Raw genomic sequence first — 12788 nt, 5'->3', positions numbered from 1 at the left:
GAAGACCACATGTCTGGTTTTCCCAGGATAGTCCATGATTAATGTTGATGTCACATAAATTTTAAGATCTGTCTTGGTTTGGATATAAATTATATAGTCATTCTACATAGAAAAGTCATGATGAGGACAACAAATACTGTCTTAATATGATTATTGGCCTTTGGCTTTGATAATCTACATATTTAGAGTAAAACCTTACAAATATAAGTAATTTAAAAATTATCTATTCATCTCATGACATCTCTTATATCCCCATCTATATCTGTTAAAACTATTCCCACTTCTTTTCCTGAAATGCTATATAACAATGACAAATACTCTGCAGCTCATCTACGCATCCCACAAATGTTAAACACCTATTATCCTATCTCAGGGTAAAACTACGCAGTTTCAAATGTATTTCTTGTTATTACTGTCTAAACATTTTTTCCTCCCCAGCAAATTTCAGTAAGAGAAACCAAAAGTTTAATTTTAAGGACAAAGCAATCGAGACAAAAGAACAGAGACCCAAAGTTTCATGAAAGTGAAAGCTTAATCATTCCTACAGCTTTCCTATCAACAGATCTGGGTTGTAGATTATCCCCAATTCTTGGTTCAGTCCTAAAATATGTAATAGAAGGGGCTCTTTTAAATTTGGGGTTTCACCCTATATTTTCTAGGAAAAATATTGATAAACTTCATGAAACATTTGCAAAATATTTCCATAGAACACTCAGATCATTGCATGGCAAGAATGTACATTAGGCCAGATGCATACCAGTCAATTACTGTCTCTGCTGATACCACAGCCTGTGATTAAAGGAAAAACTCCTATTATCCCTTGTAGGTGTTAAATGTTTATAACCTGACACCAAACATTTTGATTCATGGGACAAACTAAAATGACACATCAAAATGGCCCTAACCCAAATATACATTTACCATCTTTTCAAAATCAGGTAGTTACTGAGTGGACATTAAAAGTTCTCATCACAAGGAAAAAAAAATTTTAACTATGTGTGGTGATGGATTTAACTAAACTTATGTTAGTAATCACAATGCATATGTATACTGAATCATTATGTTGCACATCTTAAAATAATACAATGTTGTATGTCAATTATATCTCAATAAACCTTGGAGAAAGAAAAAAACAGGTAATTTGTGTAACAGACATCCCTTGCCCTTACTCTATCCTTTAACATACAGCCCAATTATAGAGATTTCTTCAGTATTTTGTTCATTTCTATATTATTTAAATTCTTTCCAGCTTTACTGAAGTGTAACTGACAAATAAAACTGTAAGATATTTGAAGTGTGCAATGTGATGATTTGATACACTGTGAAAGGATACCCCATCGAGTTAATTAACACATGCATACCTCACGTATTTATTACCCTTTTGGGAGGGGGGCGGGAGAGGGGGGTTTTTAGAACATTTAAGTTCTACTCTCCTAGCAAATTTCAGTTATATAATAGTGTTGTCAACTACGGTCACCATGTTACACATTAGTCCTTAAACTTTGTTATTTGAATTTTTAAGTAAAGTTATATTACTTTTATTAGCAAGAAAAAGCAATATAAAAATTTTTAACCTATATTAACTGGGTTGCTTTCCAAAGAGGGTAGCAGTTCTATCTTCCAAAAGAAATTTTAAGGCATTAGATGTACTGCATATATATTACTGAAGGAAGAAGGAGAAATTTAATTTGTATGCAGTCAGGAACTAAGAATATAAAACTCCCACTACCTAACTTGTAACAAATAAGATTAATAAATAGAATAAAGATGTATTCTAATAATACCAAGTCAGGAACTCTCACACACCACCAGTGGGAATCTAAACTAATAAAACTGATGCAGTTCACTCAACAAGTCCATGTATATGCAACAGAAATGTACATGTATATATGAAAAGACATTTAAAACAATGTTCACAGCAACACTGTTCATAAAAATGAAATGGAAATAACCCAAATATCTATCAATAGGAGAATGGAAAAATAAATTGTGGTATATATATATACAACTGAAAACTATACAGCAATAAAAATAGCAAACTACTGTTACATGTAATAACACAAATGAATCTCACAAATATAATGTTAAGAAAAAAAAGTAGACACAACAGAATATATACTATGTGGTTCCATATATATAAATTTTCTTAAATACGCAAAATAATACTATAACATTTAGGAATACACATTAAGGTGATAAAAATACAGTTGATTCTCGTTATTTGCAGTAGTCACATAAAGTTCACCCAAGCACTGAATTAGCAAACACTGAACCATTGTTCCTAGGGGAAATAGAGGGTTAGGTTCCTATGAGCCTCTGGTCAAAACATTTTTGCCAATGATCAATATGTAACCTTGTTTTATGTTTAAGGACATTACTTAATATATACTGTTGATTCATTAACATTGAACTCATGGCCCAAAGCATGACAACTCATGCCTGAACAAGGCTTATCTCTAACACACATCTTTACCATAAGGCACATCACTACCTTACTGAACACTTACACAGCACTTCAGAACTATACTTGGAAGCCATTTTAAACAGTGAAATCACCAATGAAAAGCACAAAAAAATGAGAGAAATAGGGCACTAAATAGACAGCAAAAAAGACTTGTTTACAGGATGAGAGCTGAGACAAGAAGGCAGAACATCACCTCATTTGACCTCCGTTGGGAACTTGTGCACTGGTCAACTCAAATTTTTCACAGCACATGTCTGAAAATGACCACACAAGCACTTCAGGTATTGATTTTGAGGCTGTAATAAATTTTAGTGGGTAGGTGAATGTGCAATGCAGTATCCACGAATAATGAGAATCAACTGTATAAAGAAAGCAAGGAGGTGATTATAATAAAGTGAGGCTAGACTTTTTCTGAGGAGGAGAGAAGATAGTGACTGGAAGGGGGCAGAAGGAGACTTTTGGGGTGCTGGGAATGTTCTATTTCTTGACCTGAGGGGCAGGTAATATGGTACCTTCTGATAAATCACTTAACTATACATTTCTTATTGGTATAGTTTCAATAAACATTTTAAGTTGAGTATTATCTTCATAATTTCAAGAAAATACCAATTAGCCAAGATATTTATGTTAAAAAAGCAATGTTTAGAATGCACCTCTGTATTTATAAATGATCCCATTTTGGTAATTTTTTTAATTAATTAATTAATTTATTTATCTTCGGCTGTGTTGGGTCTTCATTTCTGTGCGAGGGCTTTCTCTAGTTGCAGCAAGCGGGGGCCACTCTTCATCGCAGCGCGTGGGCCTTTCACTGTCGTGGCCTCTCTTGTTGCAGGGCACAGGCTCCAGACGCGCAGCCTCAGTAGTTGTGGCTCACGGGCCCAGGTGCTCTGCAGCATGTGAGATCTTCCCAGACCAGGGCTCGAACCCGTGTCCCCTGCATTGGCAGGCAGATTCTCAACCACTGCGCCACCAGGGAAGCCCCGGTAAAATTTTTTTGATGAGAGACTTAATATATGTATTCTTATATTCGTAATTTTTTTCTATAAATATATCCAAGAATAATAACTACCTTGTAAGAGTAGGCCAAGATTAAGAGGTGAGATTTTTACTTTTTATTAACCGAATTTTGACCCTTTGCTTGTATTAATTTTTTTAATTAAAAATACTTAAAAAAATTTAGGACTTGCCTCATATACCTATCAAAATATCTAATTTTTCTATATACACATATATATTCTCTCACACGCATATCTATACCACGGCTTGAAATAATGAAATAGTGGAGAAAAGTTAGAGGTCCATCAATACAGGACTAATTAAATCTAGTACAGTACATCTATACAATAAATCACCATGCATCCATTAAAAACAAAGTAACATCATATGCACAATTAACAGTAATTGCCTATGGGGAGTGGAACTGTATGACTGGAGGTAGAAGGAAATGTTATTTTTCTTTCCTTTTCTTTTTCTTTTGGCCACAACACGCGGCATGCGGGATCTTAGCTTACCGACCAGGGATCAAACCCGTGCCCCCTGCATTGGAAGCATGGAGTCTTAACCACTGGACCGCCAGAGAAGTCCAGGAAATCTTACTTTTCATCGTACATACTTTTCTTTTTGACTATGTATATGTGTGTTGCCCCTCAAAATAAATCAAATATTAACATATATGAATATATGTGTGAATATGAGCAAATCAATTACATATCATCAATAAAAAATTATATGCAGTAACTTAGAAGCATGTAGAACCTTAGAGGTAGAAGTTACGCAGAGAGAAATTCACCTACACAGCCATTTTCCCAGATTAGAAACTGATGCCAAATCTGTGCCAGTCATGATCATCAATCCCCTGACTGGCAAAGATGAAAAAACAAAACTTAAGTGCTGTTGAGGATATGGGCAAACAGGTGCTCTCACCCAATGTCACTACAAGTTTAAATTAGCGCAACATTCCTGGAGGGTTATCTGGCAAGCTGTACCAAAATTTTAAATACACATACGCGTGCCTTCGATCCAGTCATCTTGCTCCTATGAACTAACCTAGGGCAATGGTTCTCAGTGGGAGACGATAATGTTACTCTAGAGGGCATTTTGGTGGTCACGCTGACTGAAGCGCACTTACTAGTATTTAGTAGGTGAGAGCCAGAGGTGCTAAAGGTCCTGCAATGCACAGGACTGTCCACATAACATTACTTCCCTCAAAAACGCCAAATACAGTAAGATGTATATAACATTGTCCATTAACAGTGAAAAAACAGGAAACACCCTAACTAGCCATCCTGACTGACATCATGAAGAAAAAGACCTAAGGAAGAAAGCCAACACACTAGGATAGTAGAGGAGAAATATGAAAAGAACCTGTGTAGCTGAGTTTCTTAAATAATCAATCCTAAAACCTCCTTACCTCTAAACTTCTTGAAAAAAAAGAAAATAAACGTCCATATTTTCCAAGTTATTTATCTGTTACTTGCAGCTACTAAATGCATCCTGAGAAGCATTTACTATTTTCATAATCAGGAAGAAGAAAATAAAAAAAATCTACTTCCACTCTATTATTACTGAGTACAACTCTAAACCACACTACCATAGCTCAAAATCTTTGTAGTTAAATGATGCATACTATTGAAAAAATGCCAAAGTACAGTTCAAGTATTCCAAACATTCAGCATAAATAACTTTCCCTGTTGAAATTAGCTGAACCTCTCTTTACCCAGGAGTGAAGGAAAGCACCCTAAGCTCTCATCCTATCTGTGCCCTTAAGCAAGCCTCTATGACTTAAAATTTTCAGCTTTTACCTAAACTTTAATATTAAAATACTTAAAGGAAATTCTTCATGGTCTTTGATACCCTCCTAACTCTGTCAAATGAAAGATATATAAATAAGGATTCTTTTTTAAAAAAAGTTCTTTTGGGACTCACTGATTTTATCTTTAAAATATACAAAATTCTATTTATATATTACATGATATTATTTCCCTTTTTTTAATTTATTATTATTATTATTACTTTTTTTTTTTTTTGTGGTACGTGGGTCTCTCACTGTTGTGGCCTCTCCCGTTGCGGACCACAGGCTCTGGACGCACAGGCTCAGCGGCCATGGCTCATGGGCCCAGCCGCTCCGTGGCATGTGGGATCTTCCCGGACCGGGGCACGAACCTGTGTCCCCTGCATCAGCAGGCGGACTCTCAACCACTGTGCCACCAGGGAAGCCCTCCCTTTTTTAAAAAAAATTATTTATTTGGTTGCACCGGGTCTTAGTTGCAGCAGACACGCTCCTTAGTTGAGGCTCGCCAGCTCCTTAGTTGCAGCAGGTGGGCTCCTTAGTTGTGGCATGCGAGCTCTTTGTTGCGACATGCATGTGGGATCTAGTTCCCTGACCAGGGATCTAACCCGGGCCCCCTGCATTGGGAGCGTGGAGTCCCAACCACTGTGCCACCAGGGAAGTCCCATATTTCCCATTTTTGAACTTAAATATTTTATATATAAAGTAATAAAATAATATATACCAGGGGTCTGCAAACTACAACCTTCAGGCCAAACATGGCCCAGCACCTTGTTTTTGGTGGCCTGTGAGCTATGAATTATTTTTACATTTATAAAAAATTATTAAAAGAAGAAAAGGAAAAAGAAGAAGGAAGAGGAAGAGGGAAGGACAGGTTTAGAGAGAGGAGGAAAAGGAGAAAATGTGACAGAGACTGTACGAAGTCCGCAAAAGCCTAACGTGTTTACTATCTGGTTCTTTACTAGAAAAAGTCTGACTAGTGATATATACTATTAAAATATTTATATATTATTATACATGTTTTATGTTGTTATAGATAACTTCCATTGTATATAAACATTCTCTGGATTTTAAATTTGTGTATATAGTTGACCCCTGAACCACACAGGGATTAGGGGTGCTAACTCTCCATATGGTCAAAAATCTTGGTAATAACTTACTGTCAGCCTTATTATTGAAAAAAATCTGTGTACAAGTGGACCAGCACAGTTCAAACCCATGCTGCTCAAAGATCAACAATTTTTAAATTTACTCATATTTTTCATGTACGTATCTGGGACGTAAAGCCCAAGATTAACACATATCCTCAAATTTGGTTTTAACATATACAGTATAAAAATGCTGGTGTTTCATCTTAAAAATGAATGTGAAGTTAAAAAGTCTGATTTTAAAAATAAGATATCTTCCTTTGGAAAGCACAGAAAACAGAGAAGAGCCTAGAAGGGAAAAAAAATTAAAACTAACTTGAATTCTCCCACCCAGAACTAACAATTTAAAGCAGTTCCACTCCAAGTTTATGACTACTCTCCTATCCCACCTTTCCTTAACCTAAAAGACAATCCTGAGAATTTTCTTATGTCATTATTCTTTAAAAACATGTTTTTAATAGCAGCAAAGTACTGTTGAGCGTTTAGATAGTTCTCATTTTCACTATTATAGCAAGTGCTACACTGAGCACACTTACAGTTTGCAGAATCGTTTGCATAATTTCCGTATGATAAATTCTTAAAAGTGGATTAATGCAGGGGTCCTCGACCCCCGGGCCACACAGCAGGAGGTGAGTGGCAGGTGATCAAGTGAGGCTTCATCTGTATTTACAGCCACTCCCCGTTGCTTGCATTGCCACCTGAGCTCTGCCTCCTGTCAGATCAGCAGCAGCATTAGATTCTCATAAGAGCATGAACCCTACTGTGAACTGCGTATATGAGGGATCTAGGTTGCACGCTCCTTGTGAAAATCTAATGCCTGATGATCTGCAGTGGAGCTGAGGTGGCGATGCTAGCACTGGGGAGTGGGTGCAAATACAGATTATCATTAGCAGAGAGGTTCGACTGCGCAGAGACCCTAATAAGTCTCTGCTTGCAGACTCACATCAAAACCCTATTGGTGAGTGGCATGTGAAAACAAGCTCAGGGCTCCCACTGATTCTGCATTATGGTGAATTGCATAATTATTTCATTATATATTACAATGTAATAATAATAGAAATTAAGTGCACAATAAATGTAATGGGCTTGAATCATCCTGAAACCATTTCCCCCCTCCCCTCCGGTCCGCAGAAAAATTGTCTTCCATGAAACCAGCCCCTGGTGCTAAAAAGGTTGGGGACTGCTGGATTAATGAATACAAGAATAAACTGAAGGACTCTAGAATTAGGTCCTCACACTTCAGAACAGCTTCACTAACACCCATCCATCACCTTTTCATACAGATATGGTTGATCCATGATCCTTTCACAATCATTAAGGACAGTAAAAGAATACTGAAAATATACATTTTACTTTAGTCTTTGTGGGATTATAAAAGACCTTGAAGAAGAGTTACCCTATAGGTTTGCTAAATCTACTTTCAATAATGTCTTAGGCATACGTATTTCTGTATTTTTTTCAAAGAAAGCATACTATACTGCCCAAGTATCTGTTACAAGTGTAAGTGTGTTTCTAGCATTCAAGACTGTCTGATAGTACCCTATCAAAACAAAAAACAAACTACAAAACACCATCGAAACCAATGGTAGTGTCTCATTCTTGAAGTTGCCTTACCAGCCTTGGCTTTGTTTGCTCCTTCCCCAAATGCCTGGACATGTCCCTTTCCACAAACCAAGTGCCGTATTTCAGACTTAACAAATGTATGTATATAAAAGTTGGTTATTGGGGCTTCCCTGGTGGCACAGTGGTTGAGAGTCCGCCTGCTGATGCAGGGGATACGGGTTCGTGCCCCAGTCCGGGAGGATCCCACATGCCACGGAGCGGCTGGGCCCATGAGCCATAGCTGCTGAGCCTGTGCGTCCGGAGCCTGTGCTCCGCAACGGAAGAGGCCACAACAGTGAGAGGCCCACATACCGCAAAAAAAAAAAAAAAAAAAAAAGTTGGTTATTATTAGATACTCTAGAATGACTCTACTTATGAGAAGGAGAGAGAGCCATTTGAGCATGACTTCTGGATTAAAACTTAAAGATTTATATATAACCCTCAGGGTAGAGCATGCAGCTTCCTACCTAACAAAATTACCTACTTTTTGTAACTAAAACTTTCTACAGAGCCAAATTTATAAAAATTCTGCTTTATATTATTATACATTATTATGTAATGCACCTCACCAGAGCTGGCAGTGGGTCTAAATGCCCATGCCCAAGTTTTGGCAAGGAAATTCGAATATTATATACTCAACCCTGAGAGACAAAAATCGACATTCACCCAGCCTCCAGAAGAACACCCTGCCCATGTACAGTGCTCCTCCATATATTATCTTCTTTACTCCTCAAAGACATCACTTAAAGACAATCTCACACTTTACAAAAAAAGAAAATAACAGTCAGGGTAGTGAAAAAACTGGCTCAAGAGTAAACAGACTGCAGCCCAGGTGGCTCTCAAATCTGGACATCTTATAATAACCCACCATTCTCTAATAGCCAGGGTGAAACAAGATTAATGAGCATCAAACTAATAAGAAACTATGGAGTGAAATCTTGCTCTTTAAGATTTCTCTCACCATCTTTAACACTCAATAGGGCTGAAAATGTTTTCTCTCAAAAAAGTTGTTTGAGGAATAGGCATCCTGGATGTTAACAGTCAATTGTGTATTTTTACCTTGGTCCTGCCTCTTATTAACTGTATGATCTTGGGTGACTTTTTTAAGCTTTAGTTTTCCGATCTGTACACATGGGTTTCTACCTGCACTTTATACAGTTATTTAAGGTTACATGAGATCATGTATGAAAATGCTCTAGCACAAATAACACTCAAAAAATATTTACTAGATGAATTAATGAGTGGTTAGAAAGAGAATATACTGTTTATGTGCAAAATAACAAAAACATTCACTTGTGGCAAATATCTATTTGCATATTTGTCTAAAAGCAAGTGGTCACCACTGTACACAGAATATAACTAAACATGACTCTTCTCCTAACAAATTCTTCCTTTGGATTTCGTCTCCATCCCAGACTATTTTCACTTATTGACTATAAACATCTAGTAAACCATGTAATAAACCCTAAAGCAAAAATCAAATATAGCTTTCGAATAACTTGTTGTTACAAATGCATTTATGTGAAGTATTATGGAATATAGCATGAGCTGCTTCTTGACCTTCAAATATATTAATAGGAATTTACTAATACCCATGATTTTACAACTTATTTTTCTAATCTATAAAACATTTGACATTTATACAGAAGGCATCAAGGAAATGCTAAATACAATGCTTTTAGAGTTGGCATTTACTATTTTAAAAACTTACTGAAAAATGCTGAAGTAAGTCATCTTTCTCCTCCTCAATGAATCCCCCAACTGTTAGTGCTTTAGGGCGGTGGTCCACCACCATGTGATTTAGTGAACCCCTTCCTCTTCCTCCACGGCCTCGGCCTCTTCCTCGACCCTGAGAGGACATGGTCTTTCCTCGACCCACAGGTAAAATACCTAATCGCGCAGCCTGAATAACAACAAAAAGCAGAATATAACACATCATCAGACTAAATCTAGGAAAACTATTTTTCGAGATGTTAAATGTAGTGGGTAACTCCTCTTAAATCTCACCTCAACCTGTAACTGACTGAGTTTTTTCCGTAACTCTGTTGTGTCTTCTCCTGAGGATAGCCTCTTGTGAAGGTCCAGTTCGGTATCTAATAGTTCTTTTTGGGCCTTTGGAAAAATTAAGAGTAAAAATGTATTTTTTAGACAACCTACAAAATCTTGTTCACAATATTACACTTACAGAATGACACACATCTCTTCTGGGTAAATGTGAGAGCACGCAATAAACATGGGTGTTTTAAGGAAAGTAACTTTACAGATATAATACTGAAAACATGTAGAGAGTATAATGTTATCAGTAGTAACAATAAACAGTATTACTGCTTAATAAGCAAGCACTATTACAAATGCTTAATTAAGATGGCACAGCCCCTCCAGAATAGAGAGACCCCCGGGGTGGCTGTCTCCAGGTCGGCCACCTGTACACAGGTGTGTGAAGTTCTGAGGCACAGCTCCGTCCATACGGGGCCACTGTGTCCTCGGCAGCACCTAGGGCTGCTACCCATACCCTCTGAAATCGGCTTTGCGAAAGCTTTGTATCTGCCGGGCAGCTTTTGGCTGAAATGCAACAGATGTCGAGCCCTCCTTGTAAAGGAACATTGAGTTTTCCTCTTGTGACACATGGGATGCATCATAAGTCCCTCCCCAAGTCGTAGTTCACACACCCATCCTTCCGACGGCGAGTTTTGTGGTTTCTTTTTTTTTAGTTTTGTGGTTTTTAAAAACAAAGACAATTCATTCTGATTACTGTCGTGATATGAAGGCATCATTTCCATGAGCTTTGGGGGATTTTTATGTGAAATAAATAAACTATCACTGAGGGAAAAAAAAAAAAAAAGATGGCCTAAAAATCAGACCTTGGAAACAGTCATTTGAGATGAGGGAGCTGAGAACATAATAAAGCATCATAAGTGAAACATAATAGGGCAAAATAAATTACACAATAAAAATTCACTAATAGTACAAACATAACAGTTACATAATTGCTTTCAGATCTGAACCCTATAACTACTGCCGCTCTTTTTTTTTTTTTTTTTTTGGTAAGAAACAAATTATCAGCCTTTAGCTGGTGTGACTATGAGAGATTTTCTTTCCCCCATATTCTCTTAAATTTCTTTCCATAATTAAATGCTCTTTTTATTATTGGGGGAAATTTCAATTAAAATAACATTTTATTATATTTTTAAAAAGCAATCATTTTTTCTTTTTTTAGATCATAAATTAATCTTTTTCAAAAAATTTTTATTGGAGTATAGTTGATTTACAATGTTGTGTTCTTAATGAAACACTTTACATTCCTTTAATAACAGAGAACCACAATTTCAAATGTAATATAATATTGTACATAAAAATTTGCATTCTATATATATATATCTGACAAATTTATTCCCAGTTTTCAAAGGGCTGCAAATTTATCTAAAATCCCACTACAGAGCTGTAGAATAATGATGGAACCATGGTGTAAAAGCAAGTATTCTTCTACGGTAAGGAAACAAATAGAAATGAACAAAATTAGACTTAAATGGATCTAGAACTTTTGATTATTCTTTTCAATAGAAAGCCATATTTTTACCCATACTAAAGGCAATGATATCTTTTGAATATTAAAAGGGATGGCTGCATTACAACATTATTAAAAAATTAGAAAAAAAGCTGCTGAAATAGGAAATGTCTCTTTCCTTGCCATCACTCTAAGCAGTTACATCATCAGCATGGAGAACAAAAAAATTCAGTTAAAAAACATCTTTGTTCAAACCGGGTATTATCACTTCTTTCAGAGGAAGTGTACAGCATCTACAGAAACATTAAAAAAAAAAAGATACTTATAATTGTCTCACACTAGACTATTAGCTACCTAAGGATTCCACTGCACTTTTTTTTTTTTTTTTTTTTTTTTGTGGTACGTGGGCCTCTCACTGTGTGGCCTCTCCCGTTGCGGAGCACAGGCTCCGGATGCGCAGGCTCAGCAGCCATGGCCACGGGGCCTAGCTGCTCCGCGGCATGTGTGATCTTCCCAGACTGGGGCACGAACCCGTGTCCCCTGCATCGGCAGGCGGACTCTCAATCATTGTGCCACCAGGGAAGCCTCCACTGCACTTTTAAAGTGCAAAGCACACCACAGATGTTCAATAACCCTATGCTGAATGAAAAGTGCAAATAGGTACCTCTGTTTTTGTCTTTACTTTAGATGGTGTGGAGACTGCAGAAGATGTTTTTAACTCATCTTTCAATTGTGAGATCTTTTCTCCAAGCTCTTTTAAAGTCTTCATTATATTTGCTCTCTCTTCTGGTTTCATGTTTTTGTTTTTTTCTAGCTTGGATATTAACATCTATAAAATAAACAGCAAAAAGTAAAACTATGCTTAGTAAATTTTAGTTTAAGTAACCTTTAAAACTCTATTGGGGATATCTTTGTAAAATCCATTCCATACATCAATTCCAGCATGCAAATAATGAACATTTATCTTACCTTTTGGCATTCTATTTGTTTTTCTAACATTTCTTGCCTCTTTTTCCTCATATCTTGTTGTAGCTTCATTGCTTCCTGTACGAACAGGTAAAGAAAAAATCAGTAATGAATAACTAAGTTTGCCCATGATATATATGGCTACTACAGTCTCAACTCATTTCTTCTGAGTCATCCCTTATACGAGACAGATTTTCCTCCTAATCAAAAAACAGCTGAAGCCAGAGATGAAACCTTTAAACCTATTTTCCCCAACACTTCCAATATAAAAGAGTTTATGTTTGTAACTGTACTTTAATATTTAAAATACTGAAC

At 36.6% G+C, this 12788-nt stretch overlaps 1 protein-coding gene across 4 annotated transcripts in view; it reads right to left on the bottom strand.

Moving 5' to 3' along the window:
* The window catches only part of RBM27 (RNA binding motif protein 27), a 67252-nt gene that overhangs the window by 4964 nt on the left and 49500 nt on the right, over positions 1 to 12788 (bottom strand). For all 4 annotated transcript variants that reach the window (XM_030841188.3, XM_030841185.3, XM_030841186.3 and 1 more), the window contains 4 exons: positions 12477 to 12551; positions 12172 to 12336; positions 10010 to 10114; positions 9714 to 9905 (listed from right to left, as the gene is read on the bottom strand). In XM_030841188.3, coding sequence (XP_030697048.1) covers positions 9714 to 9905; positions 10010 to 10114; positions 12172 to 12336; positions 12477 to 12551 — 537 coding nt within the window. The remainder of the gene's footprint in view (positions 1 to 9713; positions 9906 to 10009; positions 10115 to 12171; positions 12337 to 12476; positions 12552 to 12788) is intronic.

This window comes from Globicephala melas, chromosome 3, assembly GCF_963455315.2.
Source record: "Globicephala melas chromosome 3, mGloMel1.2, whole genome shotgun sequence".
Lineage (NCBI taxonomy): Eukaryota > Metazoa > Chordata > Mammalia > Artiodactyla > Delphinidae > Globicephala > Globicephala melas.
This window is presented reverse-complemented; position numbering and strand designations above follow the sequence as displayed.